The sequence below is a fragment of the Biomphalaria glabrata genome, chromosome 4, assembly GCF_947242115.1.
Source record: "Biomphalaria glabrata chromosome 4, xgBioGlab47.1, whole genome shotgun sequence".
Taxonomy (NCBI): domain Eukaryota; kingdom Metazoa; phylum Mollusca; class Gastropoda; family Planorbidae; genus Biomphalaria; species Biomphalaria glabrata.
In genome coordinates this window covers 10,431,911-10,453,401 of record NC_074714.1, presented here as the reverse complement: position 1 = coordinate 10,453,401, position 21,491 = coordinate 10,431,911, and the positions used below count along the sequence as shown (strand labels likewise).

At 33.1% G+C, this 21,491-nt stretch overlaps 1 protein-coding gene across 2 annotated transcripts; it reads left to right on the top strand.

Annotated features, from left to right (window-relative positions):
* Positions 1 to 2,773: 2,773 nt before the first annotated feature.
* On the top strand, positions 2,774 to 21,204 carry LOC106056539 (gelsolin-like protein 1). Of its 2 annotated transcripts, none has more exons than XM_056026534.1 (14): positions 2,774 to 2,874; positions 7,577 to 7,628; positions 9,239 to 9,319; positions 9,693 to 9,766; positions 11,859 to 11,933; positions 12,031 to 12,102; positions 13,836 to 13,966; positions 14,082 to 14,193; positions 15,104 to 15,214; positions 15,581 to 15,664; positions 15,778 to 15,860; positions 16,020 to 16,092; positions 17,575 to 17,670; positions 19,713 to 21,204. In XM_056026534.1, the coding sequence occupies exons 2-14, from the start codon at positions 7,622 to 7,624 to the stop codon at positions 19,806 to 19,808; spliced, it is 1,095 nt and encodes a 364-aa protein (XP_055882509.1). In that variant the 5' UTR covers positions 2,774 to 2,874; positions 7,577 to 7,621; the 3' UTR covers positions 19,809 to 21,204. The 2 variants fall into 2 exon arrangements, with proteins under 2 accessions (XP_055882509.1, XP_055882510.1); XM_056026535.1 differs by lacking the exon at positions 2,774 to 2,874 and adding an exon at positions 3,145 to 3,165.
* Positions 21,205 to 21,491: the final 287 nt, after the last annotated feature.

Sequence of the window (21,491 nt, the reverse complement as noted above, 5' to 3'; positions counted from 1 at the left end):
CCTGCAGCTGATGGACTTTTGCACTTAAAACGTTGTAAAGGTGCCTTACAGACCATTCTCCCTGGGACGGCTGAGGCTGACAGTTGGTTAAACAGCGTGGCTTCGTGTGGGTCTACAGCTCTTTCACGAGTCATCCTTAGAAAGGGTCTGATGAAGCGCAGTTCTGAATCAACTGCATTAACAACAACAAGAGCTGTCACTATCACTCGATGTGTCAGGTGGCTGACGCCAGCGACAACCGTCAGGATGGAGAGGCCACGTTTGCGACATCGTGTCGAAAGAAAGTTGGTCAACTGGAGAAAGAGGAAACGGCACCTGCAGAGAGCAGTGTGGATGCAATCTGTGACTCCCACTGACCGACCTCCAACTGCATTGATCAACCGTGAACATATTTCTTTTCGGGACGAAAAGACTAAGGTGGGGGTAGTGTTGTAACCCAGCCTTGCACCAGTGCTTGAGGTGCGCACTAGCGCACTAGTGAACGTAAACAGGAAGAGACTAGAATGGAGAGAAGAACAGTGCATCAGGGATTGTGAAGAGTCTGAATGTTTGGAAACTAAGAAGCCAGCTTTTGGTGCTGCCTGAAGGTTGTAGAAGGGACCTGGAGCGAAGCGGGGAAGGTTGTCGTTGGTCCACATTCGGGTTGCTGTCTAAATGACTGGTAAATTAGTAGAAAGACTCTGAGGAAGCTGAAGGATGCTATGTGTTTGTCCTCGTGAATAAACACCTGTCTTTATTTCCTGTTACACTGTGTTGTGTTGCCTGCCTTTACGTTGAGTGCCTACCCAAGAGTTACAACAGTATGTATGTGTGTGTGTGTACATAATCTTTATTACATTCTGAACCTTCATATTTTTTTTTGGAAGACGTTTACTGTGCCCTTGAATAGGTTCTTCCTGGAGTTAATGGAAAAATTGTAGACTCCCCGCCATAGCTAGCAAGGGGGTCCGGAGCCCCGACGCCAAGCACTATTTCTGGTATTGAAAGCCCACAAAATGCATATTCTGAGGTATGTACAGTGCATTTTCCTGCTATTAAAAAGTTTTATTTCAAAAACCTAATGTGCTTTTCTTACTGTCTTAAACCCTCCCACGCCGTTCGGCGCATTTGCCGTCAAGCTGTTTCCACAATAATCTGTGACTGGCAATGTCTGAAGCCTCTTCCTACTTCTCTGAGGACCTCTATGAATGTGTGGCGCCAAGTTGTACTAGGATGTCATCGCAACTCTTATTATGCCTAATTCATTTTGTCGGAGAACATATATGTCCCCCAAACCTCATGCGACGCTCTGTCACAATCTTACTAAAGGGTAGACTCCCAGTTCAGCATTTGATTTCCTTGATTTAGACCCGATCTCTATAACTGACTCCTAAAATCTGTCTTAGCCATCTTTGTTGAGCCACATTTAGTGTTTTTCAATTTCGGCAGATGACTATTCACTGTACGTTATTAATGGAACCCCTCCACTGGTAGAAATGTGTAACATCTCTTGAATACGCTCTTGAAATCAGGTGACTGTAGTTTGCTTTAGATTTTCTATCGAAAAGGGAAGTTGTATCGTCAAAATCATCTGTTGGGGGTTTTATAAACTAAAAAATCTCTGGATTTTTTTGTGTTTTTTTTAAAATCAAAACCCAATTTAGCTACGGTCATACAATTTGGTAACTGTAGTTTGCTTTAGAATAATTAACATTGAAGATAGAGGTTTTCCACCTCAAAGCGCTCTGTAGGGGGATTTTAAACTCAAAACCATCTGGAGGGGTTTTAAAAAGCCATCTGTAGGAGAGGGCTTTATAAACTCAAAACCCCCAATTTTAGTGTGTAATTTACTTTTTTTATATTGAAGAGGTACTTTTTAGCATCAAACCTCTAAAGGTGGGTTTAAACTATAAACCCCTTTTGGCTACGCTCATAGCATTTTGAGTGCGTAATTTGCTTTTTTTTTTTACACTGAAGATGTATTTTTTAGCTTCAAACCCCGCTGGCGGGGAGTTTAAACACAAAACACCTTTGGTTACGCTCATAGATTTTAGAGTGTGTAATTTGCTTTTTTTTTATATTGAAGAAGTTTTTTTTTTGGCTTCAAACTCCGCTGGAGGGGATTCGAATCGAGTTTAAACTCAAAACACTTTTGGCTACACTCATAGAATTTTGAGTGTAGGCCCTATAATTTAATAGAGGGTTTTGAGTTTACTTTTTTTCTCTTTATAGAATTTTGAGTGTGTAATTTGCTTTTTTTATATTGAAGAAGCAGGGGTTTATCGTAAATATTGGTGGGGTTTTAAAATCAAAACTCAAAACCCTCTATTAGGTTTTTTAAAATTCAAAACCCCCATTGGCTGTGCTGTGGCAAGTGATGGTTTAGTATCAAAATCTTACCTAATATAAACAAAATCAAAGCAAAAAATTAGTCACTAAATTCCGATCCACCCCTGTCGGGGGGGGGGGGGGATTTCATTTCGCCCATGGTCTTATGTCTACCTTTCCTTCTTTCTTTAGATGTACGTAGTTTCTCTGGTAGAGTATATCTCAAATAAAACCTAAATTCTTTTATCAATCTCAAAATAAGCCTAAATAGGTCTATATTGTTTTATTAATCTCAAGTCTAGCTGCATGAGAAATTTAGTCGCTAAAATAGGTTATTTAACCCCATGTTCATAACGTTTTTATATAGTGAATCCCTTAAATTATTGCTCAGAGTTGGCATCAGTTAAAAACATAAATAAATACAAAAATGTGATGAATCAGTAGTATTGGTATTTATAGAACTAGATCTATTCCTTTTAGTTGGAAATCTTATAGAAAAGAGGCTAGGTCTGGCTAACTGGAGCAGAGCAAGTTTGTATACTCACAATCCTGCGGAGGAACGTCACGGTAGGTTGCACTTTTAAGTCTAAGAGTTTATGGAGGTGGGGTTAATATATAACTTATTTATTTTTTAAATATTTATAAAAGTAAACTATTATAGAATAATAAATAAAATGACAAGATTAGTTCGATATTTTCAGGATGACTTGTTGATTTTCAGAGTCTTGAGTCGGACACCGGCAGTAGTCTATATATCTAGATCTGATTCTGAAGAAAACTTTCATTACACGATAATTGATTTCACCCGACCACGCCCAAAACTTTTGTTTTTAATGGCTTAAAAGGCCTTACCTTGAGGTAGTTTAGTTAAAATGATAGTTAAGAAAACAAATATAGATAAATATTATAAAATATATCAATACTTGAGTAGAATAGAGTTTAGTTTAGATTATAATCTAGATAATCATCAGTGGCATAGCGAGGTACATCACTGTAATCTGTATGTCTATATTCCTCATGGGCGTAGCCAGGATTGTTGTTTTTTTTTGGGGGGGGGGGGGGATTTTTTTTCTCCTCTAGCGCGGGGCAGAGCGCTGCCGCCAAACAATATTTCCGGTATGAAAGCCAACAAAATGCATATTCTAAGGTATCTACAGTGCATTATCCTGCTATTAAAAATTTATTTAAAAAACCTTATGTGCTATGCTTATTGCATTAGATCCTCCCACGTCGTTCGGTGCATGGGCGGTAAGCTGCTTCCACAAAAATCTGTCGCTGGCGATGTTTGAAGCCTCTTCCCACCTGCTCTGAGGACCTACATGAAAGTGTGGCACCAAGTTGTACTAGGATGTCCCTGTTTGCGCTTTTCTCGTAATGGCCTCCATTTCATCGCAACTCTTAAAATTAATATAATGCATAATTCATTTTGTCGGAGAACATGTCCCGCAAACCTCATGCCACACGCTGTCTTAACCTTTCTAAGGGGTAGACTCCCAGTTCGGCATAGGATTTCCTTGATTGAGACCCAATCTCTATAACTGACTTATAAAATCCGTCTTAGTTATCATTGTTGAGCCACATTGAGTCTTTTTCATTTTCGGCAGATGACTATTCACTGCACTTTACTGATTGAGCCCAACCACTGGTAGAAAATTGTTTTATCATCAAAATCATTTGTTTGGGGGTCTTAGACTATAAAATCTCTGGATTTTTTTTTTTATCAAATTCATAACCCCCTTAGCTACGTTCATAGAATTTGGTGACGTAGTTTGCTTTAGAATATAATTGAAGAGAGAGGTTTTCAACCTCAAAACTCTCTGTATGGGTGTATTTAAACTAAAACCCTTCTGGAGCGGCTTTAAACTTTAAAAGAAAAGCCTTCTGGAGGAGGAGGGTTTAAACTCAAAAACACCCTTGGCTTGGTTACGCTCATATAATTTTGAGTGCATAATTCGCTTTTTTTTTTAATATTGAAGAGGTATTTTTTTTAGCTTCAAACCCTGCTAAAGGGGGGTTTAAAGTAAAGAATCCCTTCGGCTACACTCTTCATAGAATTTTGAGTGTGTAATTCGCTTTTTTTATATATATTGAAGAGGTGGTTTTTAGCTTCAAAACCCGCTGGAGGGGGGTAAAATTCAAAACCCGCTTTGGCTACGATCATAGCATTTTGAGTAATTTTCAATTTTTTTATATTGCAGAGGTATTTTTTAGCTTCAAACCCCGCTGAAGAGGGTTTAAACTAAAGACTCCATTTGGCTAGGCTCATAGAATTTTGAGTGTGTAATTTGCTTTTTTTTTTGTATTGAAGAGATAGTTTTTAGCTGCAAACCCCTCTGGTGGGGGTGGGGGTTTAAACACAAAACTCCTCTTGGTTAGAATCTGGTGACTGATGTATGGATAGTCTTATATTGAAGAGGGTTTTTATAGATTTCGGAGGAGGTTTTAAAATCAAAATCTTCCTTAGCAATGCTCTTGAAATTTGGGGATTGTTGTTTGCATTATTTTATTTTTTTTGTTATATAGAAGAGGGGTTTTGACTGCAAAACCACCTGGTAGGGGTTTTAAACTCAAAACCCCCTTGGATGCACTGTGGCAAGTGATGGTTTAGTATTAAAATATCAACTAAAATAAACAAAATCAAAGCAAAAAATCAATACAAGTAGTGTAACCTTTTTTTATAGAAGGTGGTTGTGTTTAATTCTCGTGGGAATCTGAAGCCTGTTAGTGTTAGGTCAATATTTAGTGGTTTTAATTAATTCATTAGCGCCAAACTGTAATTTGTTAATAACAAGAGAATCTAGATGTCCATTTTTTATAGTTTCAACTTAAACAGATAGTTAAACCATTGACAATCTTAGGTACCGAAGCTTTGGCCTTTAGATCCTATAGTCTGCCATACTGAGATCAAGATTTCTATATCTACACTGGCTACCCTTACAGTTAAGTTCATAGCACTTGGGTAACCAACCCTAGAAGAAAAAAAACATATAACACTTTTATCCACCCCTTCCCTCTCTGCCCAAAAGTATTGTACTCTTCTACAACTCTACAAGGTAATACAAAAAAAATAAACAGTGATAGTTATAATAGTGGTTCAATACATAAATATTCAGGGATTACCAGTGAGATCTCAGGCTTTGAAAATATAAATAAAAAACTAAGAAACTAAATTATTATGAATATGTTATTAAAACACAATTATTACCAAGTTCATCAAAGAATGATGTCAAATGAATTAGATGCAAAAACAAATAATAATTAAAAACCTTTGCACACTCACACACATACCATAATATATTGTGGCTATTGTGGAGATTTGACAGGCATTTAATGTTTAAAATTAGGCAGTTAATAGTTTTAAGTTTATACATTAGTTAATCCAACTGCTTTCTCTGCTCCATACATAGGTAATTTTTTGACATAGTCAATCAGATCCCTGTGCCTTAACCTGGAATGCATATCTGTAAAGCCGTGCTATGATAACTGTAGATCTATGCTTATTTCAAGGAACTTATACTAAATCATTATAGCTATAGGTTGCTAATTGTTATGACATGATTAGAAATTAGTTATTAGTTTTGTAAATAGAGGAAGTTTTGACTTAGAGACAATGACGCTACTAGTAAAAAACTAGATGAGGTTTTAATGAAAAATAGCAAAACATAAACAGGCTACTTTGGACAGATTTAGAGAGAGGAACTTTTTTTATGAACGTAGAGATTTATTTTGATGTTATTATTAAACTTCTTGTTCGATATTCAATATCAGCATGCATTATTTGAGTTCGCTATTTGAGAGTTACCTCCGTTATACTTATCTGCATAAGACACAGCGCAGAAGCACCTAACATAATACGTCAGAGATCAGATAGAAGATGAAGGACAGAAGAAGAGCATTTCCAGGAGGTACTGAGCAGACCTACTCCTACAAACACACCAGAGATACTACCAGCTGCAAGAGACCTGCCTTTAAAGTACAATGTACCCACTAAGGAAGAGATCCACAGCTCAATCAGACAATTGAAGAAAGGCAAATCTTGGTTGAGGTGCTAAGGCAGACTAGGATTAAATGACGATATTGTTTCTTATTACAAAGTGTAGTTCTTTTTTTGTTGTTTTTTTTTTAAAGTACAGAAATAATTTTTTTTTAAATTTTGTTGTATTCACTTGGAAATTTATTATAAATAGAACTATTATACTGCAAACTATTGTAATATTGTAAGGCGGTCAGCTTTTGAGTAGGTTTAAAGTGTACATATTTTGTCTTGTAATAGGGTTTTTATTTTATGAAAGAATGACCTAATTAATTTTTTTCATGTCATGGTAATATTTTTTTTTCTAATGACACCAAAAAAAAAAGTAACTTTGTTAAACTAAAGTTGTCCTTATAGTTCCTACTTAAATATGTTTTCCTACAATTGAAGATCTGTCTCTAGAAGTGGAGATTTAGAAAAATGCATAGGGGAGGCTGTGTCAACCTTCGATAGACTCAGACCAAGAGGTTGGGAAAACCTGAAGCTCACTACAGCGACTAAAAGGCATGCGTTCTTAGCACGCTACTGTATGTCAGTGACTCGTGAACTGCCTGTGCGAAGCAAGAGAGAAAAAACTAAATCATTCCACTTGCTCTGCCTCCAAAGGATCTTGAAAATCACATGGCAAGAGAGAGTGTGCAATACTGAGATCCTTGCATGAGCAATCCTTCCAAGCATCTTTACAGTCCTCAGACAACACCACCTGCTCTGGCTTGGACATGTTTGCTGGATGGAAGACAATTAATTGCATCCCAAAAATCATTCTTTACGGGCAACTCGCATCTGGCTCAAGAAAAACTTGTCGCCCCCACCTCCGTTACATGGATGTAATAAAACGGGACCTAAAAACAGTGTACATTGATCATTGGTATGACATAGCCCTAGACCGCATTAGTTGGAAAGAGACGGTGACCAAGAAAGCTATGGAGAGTGAAAAAACATGGGCCTCAGCGTCTGGAAGAAAAGCATGTCATACAAAAAATGGCTGGCTCCTCTACCACCAAAGCAAAAGCCAACTTAACCTGCGATATATGTGGACGGGAGTATCTCTCCAAAATAGGGCTCCACAGTCACCTGAAAAAGTGTTTGAGATGAACCATAATTGTTCTACATCTGAAGGAGGCCAACAAAAAAAATGTTTTCATAATATTTTTGTTATTGTCTTATAATATTTGTATCTTCTTGGCTTCAATGTCATGTGAAAGTAAAAAAACCAACTCTTTATATTTTTAACAGATACATTAATTTTATAATCAAAAAGTTTAACAGTAAACCTTAATCATGACAGGTGAGTAAACTAGCTTAAAATAAAGAAGTATATTTCTTATTTTATTGATTCAATATATTTAAGTGTTTTGCCTTTGATGGTCTTAAAAAAAATATTTATAAGCTTATCTAAATTTTAAATTCTATCAATAACTTTCACTACCATCTGTGCCAAGTCTGGATAAAGAAAAGGGGTTAGCTTAAGGCAAATTAAGAAAAAACTAGCAAGATGAAACACTATTTCTATTGGTGCTGGGAGAGCTCAAGTCCAGATCATTAGCTACATGATATTTGCCTACCTAAGCCACCTCAATTATGATTTTGAATTATCTAGCATCCAAAGTTGACCCAGTAAAGTTAGAAATGATTCTATAAAACTTGATCATTCTTTAAGCGGTGAAAGCAAGACTCAAGAGAAGTGATTATTTAAATGGTGAGATTAACAGTTCTATTAAGAAAAAGTTGCCTTCACTTTAGATTTAGTGTACGTTTCAATTAAAAATTTGCTTTAACAATGGCATATAGTTTCATTGCAGAGGTCAAAAAGTAATCTTCAGGCCAGTTTGTTTTTCTATTTATCAGAGACATTACTGCCAGAGATGGCATCCTCAAAATTGGAAAAGATTTATGGGCATAGGAGAAATAGATACCAAAAGGGGAAAGTTTCATGATGTTAGTGAGAAAAATTGGAAGCACAAAGTCATCTATAAATTTACATTGACTTTACTGAATTTTAATAACCAAAGTCTAGTTGATGGACTAAGATTTTGCTGATGATCTGAGCTTGCTTGCAAGCATAATATTTATATATAAAAAAAAAGAAAGATTGGCAGAGTATGCTAGTATGATAAACCTAAAGGTAAATACAGAAAATAATGAAATCCTTAGAATTAATATATAGGTTAAATCAATAAAACATTGTATAAGGCAAAACAAGCACAGGAATTAATGATCTGAAGAGTGGGGTAAAAAATAATGGTCACAGTTTCATATTAAAAAAAACAACTTTGCAACAAATATGGAGAACAAAAAAAAATAATTTATATAGTGATTTACACAAATAGAATGTAGGTGCTGGGAAAACCATAACAAAAAAAAGTTCAAAAGGTAAAAGTTTTGAACATGTCACTCTTCTTCTTGAATAGGTTGAAGCATTTCAGTTGTCTAAGCTTAATGGGTATACAATTCCAAACTTTTAGCTCAAGTACTAAAAAGACTAAACTGTAAGTCTTGAGAGAAAAAAAATTTGTGAAACTAGAAGTGCATGATTGCAAAACTCTCTGGTGGACATAATTGAGTGATCTGATCACTAAGGTACTCTGCAGGAATGTTGCAGAATCACTTAGTGATTAGCATAAAACTATCTGTGCACAACTTTTCTCAGCTGCCACGTAAAGAATTTTACATTTACGTGCACTTACTTTAGGGACTGAGATATAGACTAAGAAAGAGAAGGGAGTCTAAAAGATAACTGAAGAATATCTGGAAAAGGGACACAGTAGGGGGACCTATGTAGCTCTGGACAGAATAACATGTTCAGTTGTTGATTCCTTATGCATCTGTTGGCATTGATGATACTGTTGCTCTATATTTTAATAATTAATAAACATTCTCATGCTGTATGAAAAACAGGGCTACTTAAAGCAAAGAAATATGATTGGACAGATAGCAATATGGCCCTTTTCGGCTCAGATACTGAAAAGCAGGTTAAAAGTAAGTTGACCAAATTTAGAATTTTATTTTCTGGAGAGGGGTGGAGATAACTATTTTAAAAACTATATATAAGTTTTGTTTTATATTCAGCATTAAATGATGTAGAAATTAATCATTACTTTTTCACAATAAAATGGTACTTAACTGTGTTCAATGTTTTGGATAATGAAAAAAAAAGCTTAATATTAACTATTTTTTAATAATAATAATAGAAGGTTACTCATAAAAGAAAAATACATAAATGACAACATTTTTACTTACATTGTTATTTTTTTTGTTTGATTTTTAAATTTTTTTTATTTAGCTTTTTTTTCCTATTTTGGTACACCCTTATATTTTTTGTTTACTAATATATGTTGTTACATTTAAACAGAAGAATCAGCTGCAACTGAACCTGCATGGCAGGGGGCTGGTCAAGCACCAGGACTGAGAATCTGGAGAATTGAGGTGAATACCGGTATATTTAGTTCCCAATGATTGTAGTCCTATCTTTTGTGATACAGTTCAGTCTTTTCACAGTCTGGATGTTTTCACACAGAAAAAAATCTAAATCGAAAAAAGACTAATATTTGAAGTTATTAAATGTTACCTTGTTTGTGCTACTGTCTCTCACAATCCACATAAGAATCAACCATAAGAAGCAAACAGGATGCCTCAAGAAATTATTACAACAGAATGACTTAAGATGGTTTTTGTTCAAAAATTATTTCCTTATACTGCTCATTGATGGTTTTAACTTCCTCAAATTCTACATTCAACCCATTGTATTTCATTTGCTTAGCAATAATTTTAATTATAGATTGTTGAAGTAAAAAATATTAAATTATTTTTCCAGTTGTTTTTACTTTAGCTTGCCGCCCAATGCGCTTAACAGCATGGGGGATCTAAGTCTAAGTAAGAAGTTAAGCGAACAACTCCATGACTATCGCTCTTTACTTTCAAACTAAGGCACAACAAAAATACTCATTTCTGCTGAAAATTAAGAAAAAACAAGGTTACAAAAGACAGTTTGTGTGGAAACACAAACTCAAAATCGGCCCCCGAAGTGGTCCACCCAGGCAGGTAAAAAGGCAGGCTTCAATATTTTCAGAAAGAACATCCAAATGAAATTATATCAAAGACAAATGAGAGATAAGAATGGAGAAAGAAGGTTAACAGATCTTGTGTAGTGTCCCAACTGTCCCGGAAATCAAAGGATAGGTGAAAGTGAATGTAAAGTTAAATGTGAACCTGGCCTAACTAGTTCCCCTTTCAGACCTTGTGGTCTATAGGGCAGATGATGTAAAGTTCATCTGTTTTTGTGGCCTACGGTTAACGAGGGTGTCATGTAGCCAACACAACGACCAACCGCCTTTACTTTTCCCCAACTAATGTGAGGTACCCATTAGAGCTGAGTGGACTCAGAGGCGCCCAAAGATTCCAAAGTTGAAAATCCCAGTCTTCACCAGGATTCGAACCCGGTGGCTTTACCACTAAGCCACCGCGCCTCCCCTGGCCTAACTGATGTCTTATAATTGATCTAATTGTCTAAAAAAAAATAAAAAATAAATCCGCAATAATAAAAAGGTCAGAAAAATGAAGTTTACAAGATTACTATTCGTTTTAAATTAGGTCTAACTTATAATGCATACTAATTAGCTTTTTCTCTTTAAAAAACTGCTTGCATAACTGATTTTAAAAATTAGATTTTTCGCTTTCAGAAAAAAAAAAGTAGCCATAGCATCAGAATTTTCAATGGTCTAAAATATTGTGATGTCGGATTTTCAATATCTTTTCTAGTTTACAAGATCTAAACAGGACGGACGGACAGACATTTCGCACAAAACTAATAGCGTCTTTTCACCTTTCGGGGGCCGCTAAAAAATTAAAATATCCAATGCTAGGGAGTATCAAAAACTGGTTAATGAATAAAAATTGTAGAAATATTGTAATTAAATAATAATTTTTTTGCATTAGCGTGTGAAGTTTTTTCTTTAATTTTTAGTGTTAATTTTTTTTGCTATTAAATAAAACCATTCTAGCAAACTCTAATGATTTAGCAGCATTAAAACCTTATTCCTTTATTTACTTGAAGAAGTCACACAAGTTCCCTAGAACAAATTTCAAATGTCTATTGTGAAATAGGACATTCATTTCTCCACCCATTTGAAGCACTAGTGTACTGAATCATTGCCTATCCCTTTGAAAGTACATACCCAGATTTTCAAAATTTTGTACAAAAATTTCCTTTTTTATTAAATGATCAAAAAGTTTTGTTTTTTTTTTGTTTTTTTTCCTCTAAATTATGTCCCAATATTTTCTTTTTTTTTTTTAAAGATCTTTTCAGGAATAAACCAGAAAACTATCTAAGTTCTTGTCTAAGGTTGTTTATTCAATTGTTTTTTCAAATTAAGTTATTGTAGTTTATGATGACAGTAAAATCTCTGGGGGGTGGGGGTATTTTAAAAGTTTTATTATGAAAATTGGTTGGCATTATTGTTTAGGAAAAAAATGTTTATCATTTATCATTCGTAATGTCTTGCTTTGTTATTTGTATCAGCAATTTCAAGTCAAAGACTGGCCAAAAGAGGATTATGGTGAATTCTACAATGGTGATTCCTATATAGTTCTTAATGTAAGCTAATAATTTCAAACTTTTGTTGCTTTTGAAATCAATACGTAATTTTGAAAAACATTATGACAGTCTTTAAACATTGATATAAACGTTTCAGACTTATAAAGATCAAGATGGCGACAACTTGCTTCATGATGTTCATTTTTGGATTGGAAAAAATAGTAGCCAGGTAATCATCTTATCTTAGAGCACTAGAAGGAGGACTTAAGTTTGTCCTAGCATGTGGAATAAAAAATGTGCCTTTGTGTCTTTCTGAGTATTTTATTAGGTATTGTTTTTACAATACTTTATTTTAAATTTGTACCTTCATGGAAACTAAAACCTAAAACATGGGCTCAAAGACTAAAAAAAAACTAGGTGGACATCTCGAAAATGGCTCTAACAATTTTCCTAGAAAGTTGATGTAGCTTGTTGGCCTTACTGGGAAACTCTAATTTGACTGCTGTAATTTTTCAAAGTATAAAAAGAAATAAATTTAAATCTTTCCAGACAACCAAAGCATTTATCTTGAATGTGCATATATCTTTGGATATTTCCACATGTAGGGGATCATATTATTCCAGAGTTTAATAAATTAATGTTCAGGAACATTTTGCACATTGTCTAAATATAAAGGCCTATTATTATAATACTTTCCGACTCGTGGCGTATCATACACTGCTATTTATTGACGTGTGAACACATCCTGAAAGACACAGTTGTCCTAATGGGGTGGGCATGCCTGGATAATGAGGAAGGCATGGGTACAGGCGGGAGGAGGGTTAGAAAGTTGACGTGCGTGCATGGTGTCATGCGTTGTTTAGCGATGTAGGGAATTATATATACAAAAGGAGAAGAAGAAGATTACTAATTCCCCCCCCCCCCTTTTTTTTTTCTTTGCCACACTCTCTGTCGCAGGGAATGTCACATTGAGTAACTCTAGTCTGACTTGCAGAAATAAGAGTTTTCTTGGCGTGCATGGTGTCCCGCATGGTTGGGCGACATAGAGAATTATAATATTATATTAGTAGATTTATACATTTGCTTAATCAGTATTTATGGTTCTGTGTTTTATGTATTATTGCTACTTTACTTTTTACTCTTCTGTCCTGTAAGGTTTCTAAATTTAGTTGATTTTACTAATGGTGTCACTTTGATTTTTTAATAATGGGATTCGATGATAATTTTTCATTATTAAACATTAAGAAACTGGAACAGACACAAAATAGAGCAGTGAGATTCATAACAAATGAATATTCACATTTGACTAGAGTAACACCTTTAGTAAAATCACTAAATTTAGAAAGCCTTCAGGACAGAAGGCTCAAAAGTAAAGTAGCAATCATACATAAAACACTGAACCATAATCTTCAAATACAAAAACAAAATTTAATAAAATACTCTGAAAGACACAAAGATAAAGGCACATTCCTCGTCCCATATGCTAGGACAAATTTGTACAAATACTCCTTCTTCCCTAGTGCTATTAGAGCATGGAATGGGTTGCCTGAGCTAGCCAGGAAAACCAGTGACTTGGCAGAATTTAAGTCATTGGTTAATATGCATGACTAAATGCATGACGCATAGGACGTAATCATCTTCTTTTTTGAAGTAACGTCTGTATTATATAAGATAAGATAATCTTTTTTTTTCTGAAACAATGAGCTTTGGTAGGTCATATATGTAATAATGTAGATCAGAATCTTGGGGTACACCTGAGTTTTATTGGTGTTGATTTGGAGCCATTTATTATTACAGTTTGTTCTCTCCCTATCAGGAAATCATCTTTCTAATAGTATTTATGGCATCATAGATTAAGGTTTTTGTTATATTTACCTGATTAATGAAAAACACATTTCTATGATCATCCTATTAATAAAATTTTATTTGATTTTTTTTGTAAATCCTATATTTTTATATAAGGATGAGTATGGTACTGCTGCCTATAAGACTGTAGAACTAGATACCTATCTTGATGATGTACCAGTTCAACATCGAGAATGTCAAGGTCATGAAAGTAGTCTTTTTAAGTCTTACTTTCCACAAGGAATCACGTAATTAAATTTTTTGTTTGTCTCAACTTAATAGTTTGTAAAGAATAAAAAGCAAGATTATTGTTATTCTTACCATCAGCTCTTCAGTTTTATTACCAAAATACAATTTTCACAGCACAATGGAAGGTGGTGCTGCAAGTGGTTTCCGCCATGTTACACCTGAAACCTATGAACCCAGACTATTTAAATTTGCATCAGATCAAAATGGACGCGTTGCTGTTAGAGAGGTATTTATACAATTTCTGTATTTTAACTTTTGTTTTTCTATAAGTTCCTTCAGAAATGCAGATAATTACACCTTAGCCCAAATCTCCTGCGGGACATCAGGGGGTAATGGTGAGCTGGGCACAAACTCATACCAACAAACCAGGCAGTTATTTTTTTTTTTACTTTCATATGGACTGCTATGATGAAACCCATATTCCAGGCTAAATCAAATATTAAATTCCAGAATATAGAGAAGGCCATCATTTTGAAAAATTAAACCTGTTTGAAACTTATTAAAAATCATCTGTCTGCCTGTTGATATATTTATTTTCAAAAGAAAGTTCAAATACTTCTACTACAGTACTAGCTCTGGAATAGTAAAGTCAACTAATTTACTAGCAACATCCCTGCTCAACCTAAAAAAAAATCTCAAGCCCTTTTTTTTTTTTAGTGTCAAGAATTGTTGGCTTTCTAATTTATTAAATATAAATATTTCTAAGCATTTAAATAAAAAATAGTAAAACTTTTACCATTACAACTTTTTACGCAGAATTTTAAAAATGTCAATAATGTAAATTTGAAAAACATTGGAGTTTCCCTTTAACACTGAAGAAAATCTGTCGACTTTCTATAAAATTTTATTAGTATTTGTTGACATTTTTTTATTTTGCTGGGAAATAAGTTAGAGAGAAAATAATTTTTGGCTGAGCCCCCTTTTTTTTTTAAAACATAATTTCAAAAAAATGTTGTTGTTTTTTTTAATATGTTACTGCAAATATCATAATTTAATCAAAATGATCTGGAAAGATGATGCTTTTTTTCTAAGTTTAAAAAATATGCTCCTTTCTATCTATGCATACTCCATTAGTTTTGTCAGTTTGCTTCCAATTGTTTACATTAAAGGTGCCTATCTTTTTGTCTTATCGATAGATCCCTCGTGTAGCTTCATTGGTTGTACCCGGTGATGTATTCATTCTGGACCTTGGGCTTAAGATCTATCAATACAATGGAGAGGAATCAAGTGCACGTGAGCGCTCAAAGGTTGGAAAGAAGATTCCTATTAGAATTTAATTTGTACTAATTAAATTTGTAGAGCTATTAAGGTTTTTATTTTTTATACTTGAAGATATTTCAGTTATCTTTTCTATAATGAAAACTACTTTTAAAAAAAGTAACAATTTGCTTATAAATTTAATAATTTCTATATTAGTTTAGGACTTAGTTAGTGAAACATTTGTTCATTATTCATAGCAAGCTTATAATTGTGAAAAAAAAATAGGTAAGATTAAAAAAAAAGATATTCTAAAAAGCTATTTAGCTATACTTTTGCAAACTACTAAACTAAATAAAATGTATTTGTAATTTATTATGCTTAATGAACTGAGTAATCTTAATTCTGCTATTTAGGCTATGCAATACATTGGGAACCTTAAAAGCCAAAGAGGTGAGGCAGTCTCACAAGTTCTTGATGGTGGAAGTGTTCCTAAATCTGTAAGTAGTTAATGTTGGGAGGAATTGGACTTAATAAATAATCAAATCATATTCAAACTAATTCTTTCTAAACATAATCTCAAGTAAGCCTACTTGTCACTCACCTCTTGCAGCATGAGTTTTGGGAGAAACTGGACAAACAACTTGATGACGATGATGATGATGATGATGGCGTTGAAGATAAAAAGTTACTAAGGTATCTTTTTTTTTTTTCATGATTAAAACTATTCAGTTTATGATTTTAAAATTGCATAGGGCTTTGGTTGTGCTTTTTAATTTATTCAAAGAATTAATAGGATTAAAATTTATGTTTGCATTTTTATTTTTTTTTATTTTTATCATTTTACATCATCAGAGTCAATACAGAGACTTCTCAGACTGATCTAATCAAAGAAGGAGATTTCAACCTTAGTGATTTGAAGTCAGATGTAAGTAAAATAAACTTAGAATAGACTCAAAAAAATTTATTCTATTGTAGCATGAAATTTATTTATAATGAAGCATAATGTGTTGGTAATAAAACAACAAAGATATCTTGAGTTTGTCTCTGCCACTTAATTTGAATCTTGCACAGCTTTCAATGGAGGTGCGGTGGCTGAGTGGTAAAGCGCTTGGCGTCTGAATCTGGGATTTTTAATTTCGGGATCTTTGGCTGTCTCTGAATCCATCCAGCTTTAATGGGTCAGAGTCAGGTGCCACACACTATCTTTAGTCTGGAACACAGAACCACTTGCTTGCTCTACCTTACAGCAAATAGACTCCTTAACCGAGATGATCTGCCTTTATTAGTATCTGGCTTTTTAATTTACTGTGCTTTCCACAAACTCTAAATCTATTATTTTCTCTTGTCCTTAATCTTTTTCAGTGCAATGAGGAAGTTATTTCTTTATGTTACAGCACTGCTCTGGACAGTGCACACTTAATGTAATGTTGCTAGTTAAGGGTTACACCAACATTTGTTTTGTTTATATTAGTTTTATTTTATTTTTTTAAGTGCTTGTTGTTTGTTTTAGAGATAAATACTGGCATTTTCAGGCTGTTGCCATAGTGATGTGGTATTAATTGATTATTATTAAAATAACTGTAAAAAGTTTAGTCATGTTTATTAAGAAAGCTGAAAGTAAGTATGTCTTTATTACAAGTATATCTTGAAATAAAACTTTTGTTGGATCAGATATTTAAATGGAATTTTTTTTTACGTTGCAAGTACAACAATTTTTTTTTTCTAAAGCTCAATTCTTTTTTAATTAATTCTGAACTAAAAAAAACTAAAACATTTATTTTGAAAAATCTTTCAAAAATAAAATTAGTAAGGTATCAATCAAAATGTATTTAAATAATATAATAAAACACTTGTTTGTTAAGTTTCAATCCTGGACAGAAATATTGAGACTAACAGTCATTTATGATGCTGAGTTTATGCAGTCAAGATATTTGTTGTTGAGGCAATAGGCCTACATTTTTCAAAATGTTAAAATTACAATGCAGTGTCGTTTTTAAATAATATATTTGTTCACAAAAAATATCATTTTAAAGAAATTTAATCATGTTTTTTTCCTCCTAATTCATTTGGTATATTTGTATATCAGTCAAAGAGAAAAAAATTACAAAGGAAGTAATGATGAAGCCCCTTCCCTTATAAAAATAAAAGATTGTTTAAATGTTTAATAAAATGTGCATCCTACAGATTAAATAATTATTGTTTTTTAAGTATTTAATCTTAATAAATTCATATTTCATTAGAAAAGACTATTTTATCTCTCCAATATCCAGATAGGTATTTGGCCTACTGGCTTTCTTTTGACTTTCATGACACCACATCATGTCTTTGAGAAGAGCCTTTTACTCCAAGCATTAAGTTTTTCTAGCTTTGTTGATGATTTTTTTTTGTTTTGTATGTTTCTGTTTAGGATGTCTTTATTTGTGACAGTGGTGAAACAGTTTTTGTTTGGGTGGGAGGCAATGCATCAGCTGCAGAGAAAAGAAATGGCCTACCATATGCTCATGTAAGTACTAAGTTCATCCTAGTACTATACACCATGTAAGTACTAGACAATCATGCTAATGTGAGTCTTGTGCTCATGTAAATACTATGTTCCTGTTTGTACCATGCTTTATAACTATAGAAAGACATCAATACAATTAGAAACAATGTGAAAGGTCGACAGTTTAAATGTCACCTCATAAAAAAAAACATTTTGAAATAGCATTCTATCAGAATTAAATAATTCTGCATTAGAATTTTGAAGTTTTGACTAAGCTCTACAGCAAAGAATAAGCCCAACATTAAATCAAACTCTGTTTTATTTCAAACATTTAGTTGGATATCTTAAAAAAAAACAGCATTTTTATTTGTTTACACCAATTTTAAACATAGTTTTGCCTGGTCTGTATTACAATGTGGTTTCTTTCATTCAGATTTAGATTAGTTAATAACTTTCTGGATCCTATGTATAAAGTGATAATAATGTTATCACAAAAAAATTAGGTTAGGGAAATAGAGATATGGCATCATGATCATCCTTGTAGGAATAAATATTGTTTTGTTTTTTTCAATTATCCCAAAAATTTTAGCCGTACAAAGTTATTCTAGTATCTACATTTTCTAGTGTACTATAAATCAAAACTGTATATGAATACCACTTAGTAGTTGCTCTGTTGTTACCTTTAGTTTGGTGAGCTGCATTTCTATCTCTCACCTTTACATCTAACAAAAAAAACAACTTGGAAGTTCAATAGAGCTTTCACCATAGCATCTACTTTTTGTCTTTTTGAAAAACCTGTTGTTTCCTAAAGTTATGTATGCAAACTGTTTCCACATATGTAAAAGTAAACTACTCCTTTCTGACTTATCAATTTATAGAGCATATGATATAAAGGTCATCTGTTTCTGTGGCCCACAGTTAATGAGGGTTTGTATGGCCAGCACAATGTCAATTACCTTTACTTTTCCCGAAACTAATGTCAGGTACCCATTAGAGTTGGGTGGACTCAGTGGCACCCTAAAAAATCCTGAAATTTAAAATTTCACTGGAATTCAAACACTAGGCCCCTCGGTTCAGAAGCCAAGCGCTTTACCACACCCCCTTCCACATACTACCATACTAACTTACTGACAAATTCACTGATTCATTTATCACTAATTTTCCCGCTTGTTCTAGATGAAAAATTATAATCTAATCTTTTATTACTTACTTTGTATCAAGAACAACTAAGTACCTTTTATGATAAAAACTGCAGCTGTTAATTTTCACTAATCAGTAATTTTTTCACATTCATGTCAATAGGTTTTCATAAAGCTGGAATATACATGTTTAATTGCCCAAACTTACGTTTTTAGCACTCATCAACACTATTTGGTATATAAATTGCCATTGTAAACACTTTATAAAAACAATCTGTTATTTCCTTTTTTCTTCTTTAAAAAAATACAATAAAGTTGCATGAATGCATGTCTTTTGCTATGGCTCTTCCGCTGTGTCGAATGTAATCAATGCAATGATCATGAGGTAACCTTCAACTAAATCAGGAACACCGGCGAAATGCCAAACAATCAATATATGTAGTCGACCCTAGTATCAAACAATCATAAATACTTTAATACTTAAAAAAGGGATCTGTCCAATGTCTTTCAGTAAAGCCGTATATCTATTATTTGTTATTTCTACTGCTTCACACAAAGCATCTTCTTTGTAGCGTAACTTAGAGCGTTCTTCTTTTTTAAAATCTGTCACATCACTTGACGCTAAGTAAAACTTTCCCCTTATTCCCGAAACAAATACTAAATTCTAATCATGTCATAACACTTTATATGTATGAAGAATAGGTAATGTTATACATTTATAATATTAAAGATTGTTTTTTTAAGGTGTAGGTAAGGGATACTAGATTTTATGGGCCAAAAGTGTATGTAATAATGCAGGCAGTTCCATTGAAGGATGTTGCTATTACCACTTATAATTTCAAATTAGAAGTAGACCAATATACTTCATAAATTTATTAAACAAAAAAATATGTTCATATATAAGGATTTGTCTTTTCTCAACAGAATTATTTGAGAGGCAGTGGTCGCCCATGGAGATCAATAACTGTTGTTAAGGAAGGTCAGAAGTGCCTACAGTTTGAGGCAGCTCTGGCAGCCTAATACAGATTTTAAAACATCTCTTCTTGAAAGATAATGGTGCTGGTCTATGCTTAAATAATTTCTTGAACTGCCAAGCTTTTAGTCATAATACTCACAAAGTGCACGATATTGTATTATATGAAAGTCTCTAGTCATCTTTGGTTAAAACAGTGACATAACTTTGTTGACAAGTTTATATGCTTGGCTTAGTATTCAGTGATTTAACATGGTGAAAACAAATTTTGCTTCTGTACTTAATTATTTTGGTTAGTGCAAACTTATTTACACATCATTATATATTATACATGATCTATGTATCAACCTTCTTTTATTCTATTCACTACTGATTGCTTTGTATTTCTTTATTTCCTGTTTAATATTCACATTTTTGTCTCATGGAAATTTGAAGCCCAGAAGGATGATTTGATAGTGACCCAAAGATTAAGACACATTTCGTATTCTATATGCAAGACAAATTTGTTCAAGCGCTCCTTCTTCCCTAGTGCCTTTGGCGCATGGAGTGGGTTACCTGAATTAGCCAGGAAAACCAATGACTTATCCATCTCTAATTAACATGCATGACTAGATTAAGATGTTGGACTTTTTTTCTTCACTTTTGAAGGAACATTTGTAATGAGATTTTTTTTGTTTTTTTCACTTATAAGTTCGGATGTTATTGGAAAAAGATTTACACAAAAAATAATAATATTGAATGCAGATTATTATTACATTTGAATTAATGGTTGCTTAATACTCACATGACAGATATGAACAAAACTTAGCACTATCAACTTATGGCTGGGCTTATTAGTTTCTCCAGGCCACTGCTGATGACTTGAAATATTGACATTGTGTGCAATTTTTTTTAGATTGTAATTAAAGCACATAAAATACTGAAACCACTGGAAATGCATAGAATCATCAATTAGTGAATTTTATTCTACTAGGAATTTGTATTAGTTAATGTGTATTACAAAAAAGAATGTGATTTTTTTTTTTTTTACATTCTTTTCTTTTTGAAATTGTACACTTTGTTGTTTGTTTTAAATGCCTTGCATTATTTGTAACTGTGTTGATAAAGATACCACCAAGAGATTAAAATGCCCTTGACTTCTTTTGTGGGTAGAATCTTTACATTATATTTGGTGGTATGGGGTATAGTGTAAATTATGCTGTTATACATTCTGAATCATTCTTGTCAGGTTTTATTATTTATTTTGAATCTCAAGAAAAACCCTAGTTACAATAATTGTTTGTACCACTTTTTATTCATACACATGGTGCTGGTTTGTGATTTTTCTTATAATTCTACATTGTAATGAAGTATATTGTCTTTTGTTTGTGTCAATATTTTTTAAAACTAATTTATCAAGTAGTCTAGTCTCAATCTCACAATAAATATTGTATAATAAAAATGTGTTTATTGTTGTATTCTATATATAGGCCTACTATGAAAAACAAATACTGAGTATAATTGGTGCTGAACATTGGAAGTAATAATTTTAATAGTTTTTTTTTTTTTTTGTAAATGTGTACATGTAAATACATGTACAGATTTAAAATATTATATATTTTTATATCGCTTTTAAATCTTAGGTCATATTAATGACTAAATTAACTTCATGCTGTAATGGCATATTCCTAAAAAAAAAAAAAAATCCAGATAAAAAAAATATTTCTTATATTTTCAACATAAGGGATAAT

What these genes read in the sequence shown, in the direction of transcription:
- LOC106056539 (XM_056026534.1), top strand. An exon ending in TGAGAATCTGGAGAATTGAG is followed by an intron (nt 9,767 to 11,858) that starts GTGAATACCGGT and finishes TATTTGTATCAG; the next exon opens with CAATTTCAAGTCAAAGACTG. An exon ending in TACTTTCCACAAGGAATCAC is followed by an intron (nt 13,967 to 14,081) that starts GTAATTAAATTT and finishes CAATTTTCACAG; the next exon opens with CACAATGGAAGGTGGTGCTG.